General features: G+C 40.2%; 1 protein-coding gene across 5 annotated transcripts in view; it reads right to left on the reverse strand.

Moving 5' to 3' along the window:
* The window catches only part of ITGB6 (integrin subunit beta 6), a 125,381-nt gene that overhangs the window by 11,114 nt on the left and 91,807 nt on the right, over positions 1–22,460 (reverse strand). For 2 of the 5 annotated variants that reach the window (XM_059927965.1, XM_059927962.1), the window contains 5 exons: positions 18,000–18,134; positions 17,361–17,778; positions 10,187–10,424; positions 7,290–7,387; positions 2,119–2,238 (listed from right to left, as the gene is read on the reverse strand). In XM_059927965.1, coding sequence (XP_059783948.1) covers positions 2,119–2,238; positions 7,290–7,387; positions 10,187–10,424; positions 17,361–17,778; positions 18,000–18,134 — 1,009 coding nt within the window. The remainder of the gene's footprint in view (positions 1–2,118; positions 2,239–7,289; positions 7,388–10,186; positions 10,425–17,360; positions 17,779–17,999; positions 18,135–22,460) is intronic. The other 3 variants (XM_059927963.1, XM_059927966.1, XM_059927964.1) reach the window with 2 other exon arrangements.

Consider the following 22,460-nt stretch of genomic DNA (forward strand, 5'->3'; position numbering starts at 1 on the left):
AGGCTCTGTCCTCAGGGCCCCTGGAAGCTCCGGGCCTATCAAGGAGCTCGAACGTTTACCAGGAAAGAAGCATCCTTGAAGCCGTCAGGTGACTCCTGTTAAACTTCTGGGAGGTCATTTTCCCCTCACTTTTCCCTGCTACAAAAGCATAGGGAGAATAAAAAGCTTTAATAAAAAGATATCAGGGCATCTGAGGGCTCTCAGAAAGATGGCATGTTGATGTACCACTCATATTGTGTGGACGAATAAAAGAAGAAAAACCCAACAGTTCAGTAATGAGGAAGCATTTATCAACCAAAGGCATGTTTCACAAGAAAAAAAAAAAAATCAAAATCAAACCATCTAGATACAAAATCCCCTGAATTAAAAACAGAACCTACTCTGGAAGTTCAGTTTTGTTTGGAATTTGCTTTTCCAATGGAACCAATATTATAAGGAATGGCTTTGATTTCAGGAGAACTTGCTAAAGCCACTGCCACCGTCACAAACAGAAGATGGGGGTGTAGTTGAAGAATTTGACTTTATAAAATACATAATGAGGAGGCCAGTTTTCATACTGTAAAGTATTTCTTCCTTGTACAGCAGGATTCACCTTAGATTTTCTTAACTAATGACCTCTACAATGCCCTTTACATACGTATTTCAAAGAAGTCAATTTACAGAAGCTTTTCAAGAGCAAGTCTCCTGGTGCACTCTGCCCACCTGAGTGGCAAGGTCACCATCACACACTTGTCTCTTGCATTGTGCCGACGTCTCCCTCTCCCTGACCCTCAGCACTGCAATGTGATACTTTTCTAATCGTGTTTGCTTGGTTAGTTCATAACGTCTTGAACTTACTTTTGGGTAATTTTGTCATTGCTTTTCACACTCTTAAGTGATGGCAGCTTGGTACTCTTGGTTTCAAATTCAGGACTTAATACTTTGTCAGCCCACTGATAAACCAGCACACACAACAAAACACATCTGTCTTCTAGCCTGCCCTTGCTGCTATTGTCTCGGCCAGAACTTAGGCCTCAAGCTTTTGAGGGAAGGAGGAGGAGAGGCTGCTGACCGGATCTGGAGAGGTCTGATTTAATGCAGCTGTCATTTCTGCCAGAAAGGTTTAGGGACACATCATTAACTGAAGACAGAAAAGGTGAGGCACCTGTGCGTACCTAAGAAGGCAGCCAGGGCTTTTAGGGCAGAGTCACTCAGAGGAGGTCTGGAAGCCAGCTGTAACCGAGTCGCCTGGAGAAGTGTTAAAATGCAGAGTCCTGGGCCACACATCCAGCCTGCTGACTCAGGAGGCTGGCAGTTTAACAAGCTCCCCAGGTGAAACTTACTAAAATTTAAGAACTTCTCAACAAAAGTATCAATACCTTCCCCACTATTTTCTTTTCTACCTGCTACAAGTTTCTCTCTCCCCTTCACTGAAGATGAGATTTTTATTTGAGGGTTCCCTGAGTTCCAAGCCGACTCCATGAATTGGTACAGAGAAAAACTCACAGAAGCAACTCACAGACTCTGACTTCTTTTACAGATCACTTGCTTCCTTCCTTGTCTCTTCACATCTTTCCTGACTCAGCATTCTTACTTAAAGACCCATTAGGTAGGTTATGAACTGGTACATATTTTACATGCATTATTTCATTTAATCCTTGAATCAACCCTTAGAAGAAAGTACTGTTATTTTTCCCATTTTACAGATGAGGAAATAGAGACTCGGAGAGACAATTATCTTCCAGAATGTCAAGGAAGTGGTGGAACAGGATTTGAGCCAAGGTTTGCCTGAGTCAAAGCTCTTTCTCTTAGACTGCTATGCTCCTCTTCCCTGTTAGTCTTTCCTAAAAACATACCTTTTGCTTACATTGCATTTAACTGGTCCACCTTTCTACAATTCATCAGCCAGCTTTTGGGGATTGGTACAAAAACACTTCTCTTGTTCTTTGGTCTTAATAAGAGACATTGGAACATATCAAACCTTTCAACAGGTATCTTTCAGCCATTGGGAAAGTAGAGGCACTCCATCAAAATTTGGAAATGTCTTTCCTGGCAAGCTACCCAGAGCATCTTTCTGGTTGTTTTCTCCTCTCCCGTGTAATATCTCTTACCACTGGCAAGGGAAGGCATGCCACCCACCTTTCTCATTAATGCTGTGAATGATGGCTTTCCCTTCGTTATCTGTAGTTATTAGGAATGTAATAAGACATTCATTTTCTCCTCGCAGAGAACAGGAAACAGAACTATCCTTTGAGAAATCTGTAGATAAAAGAGTCATTCATTAGGTTAAATGAGATTCCAAAAGAGATTTTTTTTAAAGCAAAGTAGCACTGAGTTTTATTATACAAATAGGAATTTTCAACACTGCAGAATAGGAATAGAAAGGACATAGCATTTTCCCTACCCACTGAGGTTTTAGTTTCTACTCCTGTTCCAGAAGAACAGTTCCAGGTGTGGTCAATCAGGACTGACCATCGAATGCACCCATCAAAATGATGGTGGTAGGATTTCAGTAGAGTGAAGTACTTCAAGGCAGGTACGCTTAGCTGTCTTGGGAATAGAATGGCTCTGATTATGGTAATGAGAAAGCTATACGTTCTCCTTGGCTGAGAGCATCTGGGAGGAAGCTGAGATTATATTTCAGAAAGGGACTACACAGTCCAAACTGATAGTGGTATTTCTAAAGGGGCCTTTCCCACAATGGCATAGTCAAGATTGCTGGCCACGTATTGTCAAAACAGTAAATATAAATTAATATGAGGAAATGGAAATTGAAGTGTTATGTAGCTCAGGGACCACCAGGATAAAGGTAAATCCCAGAATAAAAGGAAACCAGGGGCTTCCCTGGTGGCGCAGTGGTTGAGAATCTGACTGCCAATGCAGGGGACACGGGTTCGTGCCCCGGTCCAGGAAGATCCCACATGCCGCGGAGCAACTAGGCCCGTGAGCCACAACTACTGAGCCTGCGCGTCTGGAGCCTGTGCTCCGCAACAAGAGAGGCCGCGACAGTGAGAGGCCCGCGCACCGCGATGAAGAGTGGCCCCCGCTCGCCACAACTAGAGAAAGCCTTCGCACAGGAACGAAGACCCAACACAGCCAAAAATAAATAAATTAATTAATTAAAAGGAAAAAAAAAAAGGAACAATTACTAAAACTTAAAAAAAAAAAAAAGAGGAAACCAGGATGACAGTTGGCCTACCACTCAGTATAGCCCTTTTCTCAATTAAAAAAAAATTCAGTTTTCCTCAAATCTTTTCCAAGTAGAAGAAAAATTTTGAGCTTATTCAAGAAGCAGAAAATGAATGTCATGACAGAAATTGATAATATAGTAAAATGGTCAGTCTAATACTATTTATGAGCCATTTTAGTGATCTGGCACCTATACCAAAATTACGTAGGATTTTTCTAATTAAAAAAAAAAACTTGCTCAAAGTTCTCCTATCTTCTAAGTTAGAGATTTTTAAATGATACTGTTACAAACACTTTTTTTCAGAAACCTGTAAATAGAATGACCTTTTGCTGTTATCCTAAAATTTTAAGACATATGATCCAAAATTAGTGTATTATGACACAATGGGTCAGAATACAAAACTGGGACTGTCCCAGATAATCTTGGACACAGTCTTGTTAGACCTATAACTTTTCTCATTAGCTTCAACATAAAAAGATTTTAATAAAACAGAATCTACATGTTTTCCTCTGGTTCTAACAAAGAAAAATTAAATAATAGTCTATTTTTTGGTTCAACAATGCTATAGCCATAGCAAGATAGAAAATTAAGTTGTTTTTGCATTTAATTTATAACATCTCATGCCAGAGTCTGTAAGAAGCATGTCTGTATTATCTATCACAACAGGGACTAGTAAAACATTTGGCATTATTAATAAGATTCCAGAGGATAAATTTAAGAGAACAAACTGTCTCTGAACCCATTAGAAGCATCTACTTACATAGGAATATTAAGAAATCTAATTACAAATTATTCTCATCTGGTCCTAAATGTTTACCATCATCTAAATCACCTCAGAGTTCTACAGTGATGGATTCCAGGGACCCACCCTGGCTATTCTGATTCGAGAAGTCCGTGGTTTGGACAGGAGCTTGCATTTTAGTGAATTGTTAATAGTGTTTTTAATGAGGTGATTCTGATGAAGAGGTTTGGGCACCTCTGGGCAGCACTTGATTAGTGAAATTTGTGTTATTTCATGTGTTTGACAGCAACAGAACTGTATATATAATTCATACTTTGGTCATTTTTGGATGACCTCCACCACATATTCTCCTACCAAACCATTCAGTTAGCTAGGATTCGTGACGTCTCCGGGAATATGCTTTTTTTTGTTTTAGAGTGTTTTTTTCCTTCCCTCCTCTTCTCTGCCGTGACAGTGGACACCCGCCCTGTTCCTCTCAAACTTACTTAATGGAACATTTTATTCTCAGGTAGAAAATATGTGGACAGCTCATAATACTTCTTTCAGTAATATTAATCCTGCTTTTTTATTTTCCCTTAAAGAGCTACACTGAAGCACAGGGAGGCTTAATTTACTTGGCCAGGATTTTTAAAGTTTTAATGGAACTGCTAATATGACCTTTGAGTCACGACTCCCTTCTTGCTTTAATTACTTCACCACTCCTTTCCATGACTGTTATGACTCTAGATTTAGCCTGTTTTGTAGTGTTTGGGTATTAAAATGCATTATTGAATGTGCAGTGAAAAGGTCCAGCTTGGGCTGGAGATTTGCATAATTAGCTGCTAAGGTTTTCTTTTGTTGTTCATTAGAAATGGACCTTTCTTTTTTTTACCCACTTTTATGAGTGCTAGCAGTGCTGTTCTAGAATAATACGATGAAAATAAGATCTCAGGCAGTCCATGAAATCATACTTAGAAAAGGAAGAAATGTGAGAATGGAGGCGAAAAGCCTGGGGTGTGGGAAGGTCCAAAAAAGATGTGGAAAATATAAACTGTCTGCACCATTGAATCAAGATAACCATGTGTTTAAGACCTCGTCTCTGGGGCTGAGGCAGTAGTTCTCAGAGAAAACAGTTTCCCAAGGGGGGAAAAAAAAAGAGTTCTGTGGTCAGATAAGTTTGGGAATCCCTCCTTACTCTAATTCCTCCTTTTGCTTCTCCTGCAAATTCACAATGCATATTTAATTTAATATACATGACAACTCTCAGTCTTGCAAAGAAAACAAAAAGCTTAGCTTCCCATTTACAAAATTTATATGACCATGGGTGCTTTTGTCCATTTAACACTTTCAGAACTAGTGTTCCATGGAACACACTTTGAGTAACAATGCTCTAAGTACATGAATATTGGGATAAATTAAAAACTTCTACTTCAGTAAAATGGAATGAATAAAGTTAAACCGCATGTCCTTAGAAATACACAAGTCACCATAGCACAGGTGAGGAATAATTTATTCAGATTATGAAGTTTATGGTTATCTTACTTTACTCTCCATGTCCTTATTAGGGGAAGAATGGGCTGATAAAAGACCCCATGGAAGAGCAAATATGTTGTGATAATTTCAAGATGATATGATCAATAACACAACTGGATGAGTAACTTGAAATAGGACTTATAAAAAGCCCCATTAGAAGAGTGACTTTTTTAATTCACAGGCTGACAAAGATAGTTTTTCTCTCGAATTAATCAAGATTAGTGCTTTAAATGGTACTAGTAATCCAATTATTATTTTTGATTTCTGAGTTAGAAAAAGTTGTAGTCCCCTATTTTGAAGGTAATTTAGTTGATTATACAAGAAGAATAATGCAAAAATTTTAAATGCCACTTGAGAATCTTGTCTTCCTCTCAAATCCAAGCATTTAAGATAACCTATACTCAGAAAACTGTGTATTTAAATATAGTAATTCCCTGTTCATGATTTACATGTTTCCAAGGTTTACTTCTTTTTTCCCCTCAGCACATTAGATTTCTCACGCTGCTAGTCAATTCAGTTCTAGTCATTTGCAGGGCATTTTCTGCAATTTTTTAGTCATTTCTTTAAAACACTTGGTAAATATCCCAACTGTTTGCTGTGAAATGAAGCCAGAAGGATATGCTGAGATTTTGTACTAGTTACTAACGTGGACAGGCCACAAATGCCACTTTACTCGGTGCTTTTACTGCATCTTACCTTCGGTATTAGTGTAAGGTACATACCGTCTTGTCCAATTTATGGCTATTTGGCATATTTATCTGAGGCACCAGAAAAGCACAGACGAGGGGTTTCATGAGCGCTAATCACACCCCTCCATACAGGGCTATTTAACTGTGCACGGTCAGAAACCTCAATTTTAAAACAATGTTGGTAATTTTCAAAACAATATAACTATCACTAACTTATTTCACTTTGGAAATGGATTAATTTCTGTATTCTAGCTTCGTCTATTCAAGATACATATCCTAGAGGGTCATAAATTATCGTCTTGGTTATTCCACTCCTCCTGAGGTGCACTGTGGCGGTGCCTCCGAGGCGTGCAGAACAACGTCCCTACCTGAGCGGCAGGATAAGGCAGGGAGTTCGTGATGATGGAAAAACAAATCCCCCCAGATGGTCCCTTTGGGAGAAGTCAGTCATCGGCTTTGTTTTAAAGTTCCCAAGTTATTTCTTAAATGCCTTCCCAGATAAAATACAACCAATTTACAGATTTGAGATAACATTTTGCCATTAGAAAGAATCTGATTTTAAGTAAGTAACTTCAAAAACGGCAGGTGGAAGCAAGAGCAGAGTTTGCTTAGCAGTTAAAGGTAACAGGTCCTTCTTGTAGTTTGGGACCAAGGCAACAGGGAATTAAGGATGACCATGTAACGCCCATGTTTGGAAAGCTGGGAGTAAGAGCATATGGAGGGGAGGGCAGGAAAAATGGCCACTAACCAGAAACTGCCTGGTGTCTGAGAGTTGCTGTCAGAAAACCCGTATTACACCTTACTTTGTCCTATCGTGAAATAAGGTAATCGGACGATAGAGGATGATTTCAGGTTAGGAGGTTAACATTTAGCTATTTCTTCAATTTTCCACTCTTCTAATTCAAAAAAATATAGCATTCTGGAATTCTCTCCAATTGCATGTGTTAAGCAGAGATGAATTTGCAACAAAGCAAATAGCATTGCCGGGACTTTAAATTGCTTGTCTCCCAAACCATCAAGTCTTTAGCCTTCTGGAATGCATTTACTCTTAAAAATGAATGCGAGTGAATTAACACCCTAGTACAAATGAAGTCGAGCTACTGAAAAGCCCTCCACCGAGTTTCTGCCTCTCCAAAACTGTGCAAAGGAAAGGAAAGCAATTTCAAACAAGTAGAACCTTCTTCTTCATTGATGGTCGCACCAGCTAATTTGCATTTGTCAACACAGTCTTCTCGGGCCTGGCCATCTGCAGACAGGTAGCATTCAATGCAGCTCCTGTGAACATTATTCAACAGAGTTGATCAGTTTGTGTTGGTGGAAAATAGATACGCAGCTGGGATATTGCTTTAATGCTGTCACTATGGTTCTGGCTCTAGGAGTGTCTCAGAGAGGATATTGTGTTTCGTTACTTTCAGAAAGATGGTTGGGTGATGTCCAAGAGGAAACTGCTTTATTCTGGATTCCATTCAGTAATCAGTGTTCCCTGAGCCAGTCTTGATAATAGCTACTATCCTCATTCATCTGTACTGATTGCTTCTGATTGGTTAGATTAACATTTTTTTTCCCCAACAACAACAAAAAATCCAATTATTTTGGTATTTGATTTAGCTATATTTTCATTAAACATTTTCCTGGGAAGGGTTTATGGTACTAAAATATGATTAGAGACTAGACAAAGTGTGACTTTCTTAATAGAAATGGTCTGTGTTTAACAAGAATTCCAAGAATTCTCATATGTCCTGAATGACTATTTTAAAGATTCACTTTTCTGTAACTCTTTTGAATGCGTCCAAGCCTTGATAAGGGTATTTTCAAAAGCTGAAGATTACAGCCTGGATCCTCATAAATGCAGGTTTTTAAATAAAGGATTGCTACTTATAGAAAAGTATATTTCCAAGAACATAGCCCAGGAATTAAGCTACTCTAATGATGTCTATACAGGAAAGTAAAGCTTAGACCCTGAATTAATCTTGTGCTGAAAATCACGTTACAGCTGGATAGTGTTTGGAGTCACCCAAAGCTGCAAAAGTTTTCTTACTGTGGGCACGCGTTATGCTGGCCCAGGAAAGGTATGCTCCTCTAAGTGCTGGAAACATTCCCCACGCCCACCATGCCTCAGCAAATCTCAGCTGAAACAGCACTTCCTTAGGCAAGCCTTCCCTAATCCTTATCAGTTAGTTCCCTTGTAGTGGAAGCCTCTGAATTCCTCTGCTGGAAGGGTTTAGGAGCAGCAATCTATGTGGGGTAGGGATAGCAATCTTACCTGGAAGTTGCCTTTGCACAGCAAACACACTGCACTTATCTGGGTTATATATTTACTTGGAGTGGTTTTGCATTGGGGCTGCTGGAGATTGCGGAAGCCCTTAAAAGCTCTACCCCTTTGTGCATCTCACTGATGGCTGCCCGAGCTAGTCTGGTAGCTTTATCTCCTGCCATATAGTTCCACCACACCCCCTCTATCCCTTATTGTAACTGTTAGCCCAGATATCATTATAATTACTTTATAAAATGTTCTGTCTTTCCCAGTAGATGCTCAGCAGCTGTGACAGCAGGAAGTATAACTGTTTCAGTATCACTGTATGTCTATGACCTGACATGATTCCTGGCCTATAGTAAGCACTTAATACCTATTTGATAAATAAGTGCATAAAAGAATAAATAGAATGGTTTCATCTCAAAACTAACAAACACCAAGGGGATCACTCTACCCGATTTCTCAAATTCAAACTACTTGGACTATTAATTTCATGTCTTATAAACCAGATTTAAGATTGAATCATGTTTGACAAAGAAAACAAACTTCTGGTTACCAAAGGGGAAAGGGGAAGGGGAGGGATACATTAGGAAGTTGGAATTAGCATATACACACTACTATATATAAAATAGATAAACAACAAGGATTTACTGTATAGCACATGGAACTATATTCAATATCTTGTAATCGCCTATAATGGAAAAGAATCTGAAGCTGAACACCTAAAACTAACACAACATTGTAAATCAACTATAGTTAAATAAAAAAATTTTTCAAAGAAGATTGAATCATGTTTACAGAGAAGATAAAATAGAAAAATAATAGAAGAAATACCTTGAAATGACATTTTATACTAAATTCTATTCAAGTAAGTCTAACCTTGTGCCCGTGCTTCTCTTGGCATATGTCCAGGCACAGTGACAGAGAAGTTTTGACACCTGAATAGTGAGCAACCACTGAGTGAATATTGATAATATTGATTTTCTTACTTTGTTTACATTGGAAATGCACATGCCCCATTTTAGGTACCAGAGTTAATGAAAGTATGAACTGCTTAAGCACGTTTGCTGTATAATACATTATACCTGCAATGTCCTAACACAGTCAATTTGGAGATTTGCTTCACTTAACCTGCAAATGTTGCCCCGCTTTCATTAAGAAGTTAGTTGCCAAGCAAAGAAACTTTTTTTTTTTTTTACTGGAAAATAAAAACAATGTGGTTGTTTTGTTGCTGTTGTTGTTCACATTGTATAAAAGAAAGTGTCAGTCACAATAGCAGTGTAGAATGACAACCAAAGAAAGGTGCCAAAGAGCACGAGTGGTAAAGAAGAGGGAAGGATTGGAAAGCCAAGATCATCTTTCTGCCTCTTTGCCTTTATGAGTTTATAGATAGGAATGAATCAGTAAGGTCAGGCTATAAACGTCTAGATAAGAAAGAAGCTTGTCTGTTTCCCTTAAAAAAGTACTGAATGTGAGTGTCCTCCGTCTACCCCCAGGGCATTCCTGATGTGTGGTTGGTACTGTAAGGGAGAGACTATCGATGTTATCAGCGTGGGACATCAGCTCAGCTTCCCCGCTAGGCTCTCTTGCAGAAATGTGACTTTGTGGTCCTGGATCATCAGTGCTGAGCTCAGGCAAGGGAGAGGCTGACGTTCCAGGCTGACGATCGCAGGGGCCCTGCGGGTTTGTGTGTTTTGATGGAGGCTTGGAGACCAAAGCCAGCAAGAGAAATCTGAGGTCTGAGTGTATAAAATGTCATTATAACTTTGATCACCATGAACCCTATGGGCAGGAAGGACTGGTGAGTGTAGAGACATTACCATTTAGAGTTACAGGGATCGCCGCAGGTGGGACAACGTTCGCAGGTGGGTCCCGAGGCTCCGGGGTTCGTGCAAACGCACTTGCCGCACACACAGCCCCCTCGCCCGCTGCAGAGCGCCCCGTCTTCGGAGATGCAGGGCTCCGTGCTGGTGGTGCAGTTACAGTACTCGCCCGTCCAGCCGCTCCTGCACACGCACTCGCCGCAGTCACAGTCGCCGTTATCTGCAAAACAAAGCCCTGGGTTTCTTACGGCTAAAGCCACTTCCGAATCTTGGGGGCCATCTTTTCTCTTTGAACGCCATCAAAAAGACTGAAGAAAAAAACGAGAAAAAAAGTGAGTGCGTGTGTGTGGGTGCGGGGGAGGGGGGGAGTGAGCGTAGATAGATTTTATGGAACGTATTTTGCGAGCTGTGTATATTCATTGATCTGGTCTCTTAACTGAACCAACTTGATTGCCTGATGTTATATCAAACAGAATTTATAACCAGATGAAATAAGAGAATCCAGAAACCTATAATAGCTACTTGGTGTGTGTGTGTGCAAGTATGTGTGTGTATATACAGCTGGCGCTTGACCAACGCATGGGTTGGGGCACTGACCAACCCCCCCCCCCCGCCCCACTCTCACCCCTCCCCCCAGGCCAGAATCTGAGGATAACTTTGGACTCCCTCAACTCTTAACTGCTAAGAGCCTCCTGTTGACTGGAAGCCTTACTGATACCGTAAACAGTTGATTAAGACATATTTTGTATGTTATATGTATCATATACTGTATACTTACAATAAAGTGAGCTAGAGAAAAGAAAATGTTGTTAAGAAAATCATAAGGAAGAGAAAATACATTTACAGTACTGTACTGTATTTATCAATGCCGTAAATTTACAAGACGAATCGTCTGGCAGTACCTACATCAATATTGTCTTACAACACTGTAGATATTATACAAATTACTAACATTAGACATCAAAAATGAAAAGATAATGTGAAAAAGAAATTCATATCTATTTACAGATATAGCTATTTGTGCCTTGCTAACGAAGAAGCAGCAATATGATTGCTTTATGGTAGCCTAGTATAATTGATATAATTTCTTCCCAGTAGCCTAGCCTATACACCAACGAATGAATTGTTAAAAATGTTTATGGCATACAGCATTATAGACGTATTCATATAGAAGCATGATTACATCTTCTAAAAAACCGCTTACCTGTAATGGTAGGCTGATATGCAGTTTCTCCAATTATGAGAAAGGCATACTGTACAGTAATATAATGCTTTGAAAGCAAAGTTATAAAACAGTAAGAAAACTAACACATTATTAACTTTATCTTAAATATCACTCACCTTATGCCTATGTAAGAATAGACTACTATCTATATATACTGTATGCATTCATGACATACCTAAATATTTTTTCGATATTTCTGGCTATGCAGTTCATCTGTGAGTATTTTCAAATTGTTGCAAATCTCCAAAAATTTTTCCAATATATTTATTGAAAAAAAATCTGCATGTAAGTGGACCCATGCACTTCAAACCCGTGTTGTTCAAGGGCCAACTGTGTGTGTGTGTGTGTGTGTGTGTATATATATATATATATATATATATATATATGTAGTTTTTTAAAGTTTTTGCTTTCAATTAAGGTGCCATAGGATAGAGATACAAGATAGACTTTAGTAACCCCACCTCTACATCACTCAAGCTGAGTAATCATGAAAGCCTCATCTATAAAGTAGAGGGAATAAAAGCTGCTTCCAATGGTTGTGGCCAGATGAGATAATGTGTAAATCTCCTAGCTTTGTATTCACCAACTAGATGTCCTACAGGCATACAGTGAGTGCCCAACAAATTCATTTATTTAACAAATTTTAATTGAGCATATATCATGTGCCAAAGATTGTTTTAGGCTTGAGGATACAAAATTAAATAAGACAAGGTGGCTGAGCTTATAGCTTAGTCTAGGAGACAGGCAAATAGATACTACTGCTAATAAGTACAACGTGATAAGTGCCATACACACAGAGGAAGTTTCCAAATTAGACAAGAGATTTGGGGAAGTTTCCAGAGGAAGTGATGCTTGAGCTGAATTTGGAAGATAAGGATAGAAGATAGAAGAAGAGGGTTACGTGCATTATAAGCAGAGAAAAAAGCATAGGTAAATGACAGAAGTGTGTGACCATGTGACCTGCTTAATACCCATAGTAAAGTCACATGAATAAAGCCAAAGGTGCGTATGGGGTGTCCGTGAGGATAGGAGGAAAAGGTCAACAAAAATCAGAAATCACATCATGAAAAGCTTTATGGACTAAAGTAAGAGGTTTTATCCTGAAAGTTATGCAATTTTAAGTAAGGGAGAGACCTGGAGAGATAGATATGTGTCTAGAAATGTCCTGGCATCAGTAGAGAGGGTCAAACTAGACACAGAAAAGCAAGTAAGGAGGTTCTCCCAGCAATAGAGGCAAGAAGATATGAGGCCCTGAACAGTGTCCATGGGAATGGAGAGGAAAGGGGATGAAATTCACGGCATGGGATGCCCAGGGCGGAGGTGGGGCGGGGGAAGAGAGAGGATGGAATCCTCCGCAGGTCACCCCCCTGGGCTGCTAGCTGGATGGGGCGGCTGTTTACTGCCCTGGAATGGAAGCAACTCATGCGGTGCCTTCTCCCCAGTGCCTGGCACAGAGAATGCTTAATTGTTAAATGAATAGATTGTTCTGAGGCAGAGGAGGAAGAGCAGCTTAGGATGGGGAAGATGATGAGTTCATTTTTGGTTCTGTTGAGTTTGAGGGACCCATGGGTGGTTGAATACGTGTATATAGCCCTGAAGTTTGGGGCTTGGAATCCACCAGGGATAGATGGCAGTTGAAGCTGATGTGGATGAGATCATCTAGGGCAAGCAGATAGAGTGAGGAAATCCCTGGAGAGCATCAGCATTTAAAATGTAATCAGAGAAAGGGATCCTCACAGAAGAGGTTGAGAGACAAGAGGGGCTCCTGAAGAACTGGCCACAGAGTAGTGTCTGAACTACTATAAAATGTTAAATAAAGTGTTTCAGGTAATGGGCTTGTGTGTCCTTTCATAATATTTTTTGGGTGCCTGCCATGCCCAAGATCCTAAATTGGCTTTTGCTGTTCCAAACAAACAGTATTTACTTACAAATTTCGTAACTGACACTTTTCTTCAGAAAGGGAAATGTGCACCAGCCATCGCCTCCCAGGTTTTGCTCTCTGGCAACATTCCAAAGGCATGTGGGCATGGTGGCGGTGGTTGAGTACGTAGTGGGTGAGTGCACAGGTGTAGAGCCAGACAGCACATGTTTGGGTCCTGGCTCTGGCACAGGCTGGGCCAAGTTGGGAAAATTACTCAACCTTTCTATGCCTCAGTTTCCTCATTGGTAAGGAGGGGTTATTAATAGCACTACTTCATCGGATTGTTATGATGATTACTTGAGATAATATATAACAATGTTTAGAACAGTGCTTGGCCCATAAATAAGCAATATATAAGTTATTATCATTACTCCTAAACACTATCCAGTAAGAAGAATCTGATAGCAAAATTATCCATCAATATTAAAACTCCTGTAATTATACTGAAAACCAAACAGATGTAAAAGAAATCACAAGTGGGCTTCCCTGGTGGCGCAGTGGTTGAGAATCTGCCTGCCAATGCAGGGGACACGGGTTCGAGCCCTGGTCTGGGAAGATCCCACATGCCGCGGAGCAACTAGGCCCGTGAGCCACAATTACTGCGCCTGCGCGTCTGGAGCCTGTGCTCCGCAACAAGAGAGGCCGCGATAGTGAGAGGCCCGTGCACCGCGATGAAGAGTGGCCCCCACTTGCCGCAACTAGAGAAAGCCCTCGCACAGAAACGAAGACCCAACACAGCCATAAAAAAAAAAAAAAAAAAAAAAAAAAAAAAGACTAGCTTTTAAAAAAAAAAAAAAAAAAAAGGAAATCACAGTGAGGCAGGTTTCCATTTGTAGGAGACGCTGCCATGTTCATTGTAGAAAGAAGGATTCTGGGTTTTCTCTTGTAAACTTTGGTCTAGAAGGTCATTACTTTTCTATCTTCATGACCTGGCCTTAAGAGACATGGAGTAGGAAATCACAGAACAAAGGATAAACCACAAAGATTTTGAAGCTGGATTCTGACTTCTCCCGGTGTATGTGTACCTGTATCTATATCTATATCTATATTTATATATCTACATCTGTATCTATATCTGTATCTCTATATCTATATAGAGAGAGTAATATAGTAATTTGTACATATATATACTAAAAAGACTTACACTTCTCTAATGAAAGATGAGTTGAAATTTATCTGGATCCATGACATTAAGACTGCATTTCATAACCTATTTAATTCATAATTGAACTAATTAATTCAAAGCTAAGAATAGTTAGGTTATTTAGGCCAAAACCATTCATTTAATTTTTATATGTAAGCTATCCTCTAAAGTACAATTGCTTTTTGTTTCTTCCTCAGCAAAAGGGAGAACTTACTTTCATGATAGGGGGTGATTTCCATATTGAAGTTCATTCTGAAAAATGTATACGGTATATAAATATTGTCAAATGAAATGTGCATTTCCAAAGGCTTTGAGAATGCCCAAGTGTATCACTGCATATATGAATTACTTGGCAGAAATTTTAGAAAACCCTTCCAAGAGCTCCTTTCAGAACTTAGAAACCCTCCCTTTCTGTGGGCCTTCCAGAACCATTAACCCAGTCACAAAAGTTTTTAATTGATATCCACAAACAACCAATTATCTAAGGTACCTGTTCATACAACAATAACAACAACAACAAAACTTCATAATGGCTTCATGTAGAGGCAAGATGATAACCAAAGATCAAGAAAAAATTATCAGGCTCTTTTGAGAGGGAGAGATCTTTCTGGGATGCCATTGACTGATAACTAAGTGCACAATGGCAGGAAGTTTTTTCTGTAATGCTGTTTGCCTGTTAGAGTTTCCAGTCTCTTAGAATCAAAATTTAAAAGACTAATGGAATTTGGGCAAGGGAAAAAATCAATGGAGCGCTCTATCTTTGAGTGCTTACAGATGGATGGAAGGAAGTGCATGAAAAGAACATTGTGATAATGGCCGTTCAGAGAAGCAGCACATTGCAGAGTATGTTAGTTGTAAAATAATTGAGATATACACGAGATATAAGGCTGTAGCATAGTCAGGCCTCTGTGGCAAACAACAGCAACAATAGCGTGTGTGTTCACAAGGCCAGGATCAGTTTTATCCCTACACAAAGCACAATGCCAGGCACATAGTAGGTGCTCCATTGCCTTCATTGACTTTGAATGATTGTACTTTTATTATACCCTTTAAAAGAGAAAGTTACTAATAATAGAGGAATATCCTTTGAGATGTTACTGAACACAAAAAAGCTTTCGAGAAACAGTCATGGTTGAGGATGGGAAAGTACCCCAATGTATGAAGGAAATGGGCATTGGTGACGTTTTCTGAGTCCAAATGAAAAGAAATTGTATTTTCTAAATAGAATTTCTTTAGCGATCACTGTATCTGATTCAAAGAGAGGCACTATTGTCAGACCATCTGAACTACAAATGCACAGATCAAGTTGACTCTGAATTTATGTCCGTCCACATGCATGACACAAAATAAACTGAAAGACCATTAAGAAATGGGAAGAACTGTGTTGTTGAACACAACCCATCGATTTACACAGCCTTAGACCCCTGACTTCAGATCTAAAGGGTGAAATACAGGTGGGGTCATAATTGCTGTTATACGGTATTTAATTACTCTTCGGATTTTTTTTTTTGAAAGGCAATTTCAAATGTCTTAAGCACATATTTTATTAAAGATTTCTATTAGAAATGCAATCTGGGGTTCCGCTGAATAGATTTTTTTCGGGACTTGGTGACGGCCTCTGGCTTCAGGCTGTGTTCTATCTGCATCGTGTGAAAAGAAGACCAATGTGGGTTTGGAAACACACCCATTAGATAAGGAAAAACACCTTTGAATGAAAAGGGAGAGAAATGTGTCTCAATCTGGACAGACCCTAAACTTTTCACTCTTTGGTGGGGAAGAAAGAAGGCAGCCTCAGAGGAGTCTATTGGCAGCAACAGCAAGAGCCAAGAAATGAAACGGAGGTGCACTTCTAAGGGTATCAGATGGTTTTCAAAGGCCTTTTCCCCTGAAAATCAGTCTCTTTTATATGTTCCTGACACTGTGGTTTGAAAACGTAACTTGCTTAGTTTTCTGTAAAGATAATGGCTTTCTGTTTTGAAAAGCTATCTGCTCACACACTGTGAAAAAAAAAAAAAGACATGAGCTTAAATTCAGCAGTCGGTTACGATTTCAGTTGTAACACAAATCTGTATCATTTAAAAGTATATTAACACATTTGTAATTCTTGTCTGACTAGATTGTACTTAAATATGTATGTGCATCTCTCAGAATGATTTTATAATAGTCATGTTATATGTAATATAGTTTTAAACTAAAGTGATTTTTACATCTACAAAGGATATTAGAACATAAATATTTCTGCTACTTAAAATTTTTCTCAGTCTCAAGAAATTCCAAGGATTTTTCATTTTTACCCTTTCCATAGCCTTCTTCGCATATGTCCTTATTCATGTTTATTATACCCTGTGCCTAACCTAGTATCTGTTACATAACAGGTGTTTAATAAATATGCTTGGAGTGAATGAAGGCCCTGAAAGTCCATTTAGAATTTTTGTGTCCCTCGTCCTTTGCAGTATGCTCCTTAAGTAGCCTGGTCTTTTATCTTTCCAAAGTAATAAGCATTTAAGAGTTGAGTCAGATACTAAGAGCCTGATCCAGAATAGTCTGGAAAATAATGGAGTTCGATTACATGCAGTTTGGTGGCGTCTGGATAATAACCAAAGAGAAGGCATCCGTCTTTTACCTACTTACTCCCAGGGAAATAATAATAGAGATGTAAGTTCAGCTGGCAGAGATCTCACCCCTAGGGAATGTCAGAGCCAGAAAAAAACATAAGAGAAGATCAGTTACCTTAGTCTAAAGGTCAACCCCACTCAACTGATCAGCAAACATTTATTGAGCACCTACTGTGCCCAGGTGGCTGTGGAAGGTGCAAAGGATGCAAAGCCCTTCCTTGATACGTGCACAGTCGCCCTGTAAGGTGGATTTGGACATGGCCTACCTCCACAGAGCAGCCCTCTGTGTCTCACGCAGGAGAAATTGTCACACTGGCAGTAAGGGCCATAAATGTCTCCATAGGAGGACAAGTGGCAGATGCACTGCCCGCAGTAGCAATCGCCTCTTCCGCTGCACGTGGGGAGTTCCGGGGCCTCCTTGCAGGAGTCGGTGCTCAGCGTGTCCTCCCCACACTCGCAGTGAGGACCCATGTGGCCAGGGTGGCAGGCGCACACTCCACACTGGAAAGAGCCGTTCCCGTTGCTGCATCTGGAGCTGTTCACCTCCACTTCCTTCTGACAGTCACAGCTGCATTCTGGACTGACAAGGATCTCCAGGGCGTCCCCCAGCCCCACAGGCTTTACGATAATGTGCCTGCTTCTTCTCTCACAGTTTGGTATACTCACAGTCACGTTGAACGAAGCCTGGAAAAAAAGAAAATACTAATTATCTTCTTCTAGCCACCAATATGCATGGGAAGAAACAAAGCTGCATGGGGATCAGCTTTGCGAAAGCATTTATTAGGAAATCTTTGAAAATCGCTTTTGAAATTCTTGAAAGGAAAAGTCCAGCTTCAGTGCACTAAGGTAACTTCTGACAGATCATCCAGATGTTTTTTCAGATGACCTATGGGCCGTCTACTTACTGTGTCTCCCACCTTCATGTGAGAGCATTTCTTTTGGTGTGGAAAGGGGGTCCCCGTGTTACAGACAGCTGTGAATGACAGGTTGAGTCCTTCTGTGTCTCCTAACACCTCCAGCTCCACCTCAGACCGGAGCTCCTTTAGATAAGACATAAAGAGTTGAACGAAGTCACAACCAAAAAATAGAGCCAGAAGAGAAGAATCTGTGAATCACGTTCATTAAACAACAAATAAATAAAATTAAATTGGGTCTAAAAGAAATTCACCATATCACCAATCAAGCAAGAAAGCAAGCAATACACACACACACACACACACACACACATCATATTTTATTGAATCTAAGATGCCATCAATTATAAGATACACCATTATTTTATGACAATTAAACTATGACAAAATACCTCGAGATCGTTTGGCACTACATATGATTCAAACCTGTCCGTCTATCATTGCTTTAAAAATTATTTTATCCATTTTGAGGGTTTGACAAATTTCTCCAGTCCTGAATTGCATTGCTTGGCATATAAAAGGCAAATCTTTTGCTTGTATCTCAGTAACAAAATATAACAATAGCTTGCTTTACTTGTATCCTAAGTATCATCATTTTTAGGTCCCATAAAGCAGCTGGTTGTTACTTTATAAGGAATACAGATCATTCCTCCAACAATGAATATTTGCTTTGCTGATATCAGTATTTGCTTCCCTCTTATTCTGTTTTGGTACATTTCTGCACAAACAATAACTTTTCAGTATCGAGTCATAGTGCAAACTTGGAAGATATTTAAAAATAGCAATTGTACTCAACACTTACAGTACCAACAGTGTGCTTAACGAATTGAAGTGACAATAACACATACAGTTACTGCCAAGTTTATACATGTGCAGACCATGAAAACTACATTGTGCCTTCCATTCTATTGAAAGCATTGGTAAGACATGACTAATTATAAAATGTATCCCAATTTTAGAGATGTTAAAATGTGAGAGAAACTGTGCCTTGAAATCAGTGCTGGAATTTATAGAGTCCCTATTGTACATTTAGTACAGAGCCAGGTCTGGGGGAATGGGTATAAGACAGGATTTCTGCCCTCAAGATGATCATCTTGCTGAAAAAAATAAGGTGGAGCCAAGTGAAGCAGTTAACATACAACGTCAGTCAATGTACCATTAAATTAGAAAAAAAAATTGTGTAATACATAAGGGTTTGGGAGAGTTCAGGAAAGAGGGCGGTCAGTGAAGGCTGAAGTATTAGAAGACTGATCCTTAATGGCTGTGTTGGATTTAGATGTGTGGAGGGGATGACAATGGTATTTCAGGTGAGGGGACCAAAAGAGAGAAAGCTCAGTGCCAGGAGTGGTACAAGGTGGAGAAAAGAGGGGCTCAGCCCAAGCCTGCACCCCTACTGTCCGGGGATACACCAGACCACAAAGAACCCTGAGGTTTGGAGAGATGAGTTAACACTTGCGGGAAATATTCCATGAAGCTTTTAAGTAGGGGCCTGATTTACTGAAAATGCAGCTGCAGGGAGGTCGTCTGGAAGGCATGTGCAAGACAGGCTAGAGGAGGGGACAGGAAGATTTAAGTCAAGGAGGCTGGCATGTTGCTGCATTCACCACGCCTGAGGCGTGAGGAGCAGGGACGCAGTGGCTGGGATATGCAATGACGGGGGTGGAAGAGGGGAAGACTAGATACAGGGCGTGTGGGTTATGACAGAGGGGTACGTAAAGGCAACGTTTCCCAGGAGGAAGAATGTCAAGGAAGGGGAAGGGAGAGCTGTTATTTTGGGGAAAGCTCGTGTTATTATTCAGACCTTCTTTATTCCTCTTTCTTTTATAGAAGAGGAGTCTGTATTTGGAGGACTTCAAAACCAAATTAATTTCAAATAATTTCAAATTAATTTCAAAACCAAATTATTTTTAAAAAACAGAATAAAAACAAATTGTAAAATACTATGAATTAAGTTATACTTCATCTAAAAGGATTTGAGTCCCTATACCCATTTCATTGATAGAATTTTAAAAGCATATTCTGCTTCAAACTTTCCTGAAGTATAATTTTGCCAACTGCATGTTACGATGACCCTGCCTTCCTCCTAATTCTAAGTTGCTGACTGTAAATTCTAAGTCACTCCTCTTCCCTGCTTTGTTATTTGCCCCACATGGTCACTCCTTCTGTAGATGGGCACAGGCTGACTTTTCAGAATGTAGTCTTTGTCAGAGATTAAAGTGTCATTTCACAGTCCTAAAGATTATTCCCATCGTGTCTTAAGATTTCAATTTCTGCCAATTTAGCATTAAAATATACCCTTTAAATCTGTTTTATCTCAACTAGTTACATTACCAGTTTATTCATTCAGAAAATATTTACTGAGTGTCCACTATGTACCAGACACTGTTCTAGGTGCTTGGGAAACAAAAACATCTAAAACAGCTTACCCCTTGACTGAGTTTATACTCCAGTGTGGGAAGACAGAAAGGAAACCACACAATAAATAAGAAAGTTATGTAGTACCAGGAAGGTGATAAATGCTATGGAAAAAAGTTAAGGTGGGATAATGAAGATTAAGAGAAGTGTGGGCAGGGGGTATAGGCTACAATTTTTAAAAAGTGGCCAGAGTGGGATTCATTAAGAGGGTCACATTTCAAGAAGGTGAGAGGAAATTAGCCACGCAGATATACGTGAACAGAGTGTTTCAGGAAGCGGGTGCAGCCAATGCAAAGGCCCTAAGGCAGGACCATGTCTGGCTTGCTCTGGGAGCAGAAGAGCGAGGAGGGCAGGTTTGCTGCACTGGAGCAGAATGAGAGGAGAGTCACGGGAGGTGAAGTCAGAGGTGATGGGGTGGAGGGGAACAGACCTGGTAGGGTCCTCGTAGGCTGTTATAAAGAATTCGGCTTTTACTCTACGTAAAATGAGAAAGCAATTAGGGTTACCAACAGAAGAGTCATAGGAGTTGACTTAACATGTTTAATGAAAATTCTGGCTGTTTTGTTTAAACAGGAAACCAAAGGTGGAAACGGGAAATCTCATTTAGGAGGCTTTTGCAATAATGCAGGTGAATGAGGATGGTGGGTCCAACTAGGGTGAGGACAGTGGACGCAGCAATTGGATCCAACTCTAAATAAATTTGAGGGTAGAGTCAACAAGATTTCCTGATGGATTAAATGTACAGTGTAAAAGAAAGAGGGGGAGTCAAGGATCGTTTTAAGCTTTTTGGTCCTAGCAACATGAAGGACGGAATTGCCATGAGTTGAGAAGGAGAAAACTATGGCGAAGTATGTTTGGGAGAGTCCAGGTTACTTGCTGATTTGCCAACTAACATATCAACTGACTCCTAGATCTCTCCATTTGGATGTTTACTAGAGAAATATAGCACGGTTGCTGGGCAGCATAGAGGGCCAGCTTGAAGTCCGTGATCATGAATTTAAAGTGAGACCCGGGGGGCTTCCCTGGTGGCGCAGTGGTTGGGAGTCTGCCTGCCAATGCAGGGGACACGGGTTCGAGCCCTGGTCTGGGAAGATCCCACATGCCGCGGAGCAGCTAGGCCCGTGAGCCACAACTACTGAGCCTGCGCGTCTGGAGCCTGTGCTCCGCAACAAGAGAGGCCGCGACAGTGAGAGGCCCGCGCACCGCGATGAAGAGTGGCCCCCGCTTGCCGCAACTGGAGAAAGCCCTCGCACAGGAGCGAGGACCCAGCACAGCCATAAATAAATAAATAAATAAATAATGTTGAGGAATTATTAAAAAAATAAAATAAAATAAAGTGAGACCCAGTAGCATGATTGTATGTTTTTCCCATTTCCATTCAGCTGTGCAGAGTGGACAGTTGGATTTTACCAGGACCACTGTTGGCCAACCACCTCAAAGGAGTGATAAGGTGCAGGGGAGTTGAGAGTGTGTCTAAGGAGTGACCACAATGTTTGAATTGAAGCTGAGGGGGCAGGTGAGAGAGGACATCAAGGGGATGAGGAACTGTACACAGAGGACAGGGTCAATTAATTGGAGATCCTGATGGGTTGGAAGAAATATTAGGAGAACTAGCAAGAGTGAGGTGAAAAGATTGGAAACGGTGAGCAGAGAATGGATTGCATGTAATTGAGACTATCGGCAATGATAAGGTTTAAGGTATGACAAGAGCGTGAAGGTATGAGGAGGTAATTAAGAGGCAAGGGAACAAGATCATTTCAGAAGCAGCGTTCAAGAAACTGAGAGTCCAGGGAACGGGAAGGATCATATATAGGTATACATATGGGCTGAAATCATCAAGAAATAAGACAGGAGTGGTGCTGGAGACAGTGGCACTGTGAACTAAACAAGAAATGAAGGATATGACCTGAAAGTTTGTAGATGACAGCAGTTAGGAGTAGTGAGTGACATAATCTAACCAAAATGAAGGAAATCTCAGCAATGATCTAATTGGAATATCATATTGCAAATTTCACCAGGAATATTTTAATGTGAATT

This window comes from Balaenoptera ricei, chromosome 7 (genome assembly GCF_028023285.1).
Source record: "Balaenoptera ricei isolate mBalRic1 chromosome 7, mBalRic1.hap2, whole genome shotgun sequence".
Classification (NCBI taxonomy): domain Eukaryota; kingdom Metazoa; phylum Chordata; class Mammalia; order Artiodactyla; family Balaenopteridae; genus Balaenoptera; species Balaenoptera ricei.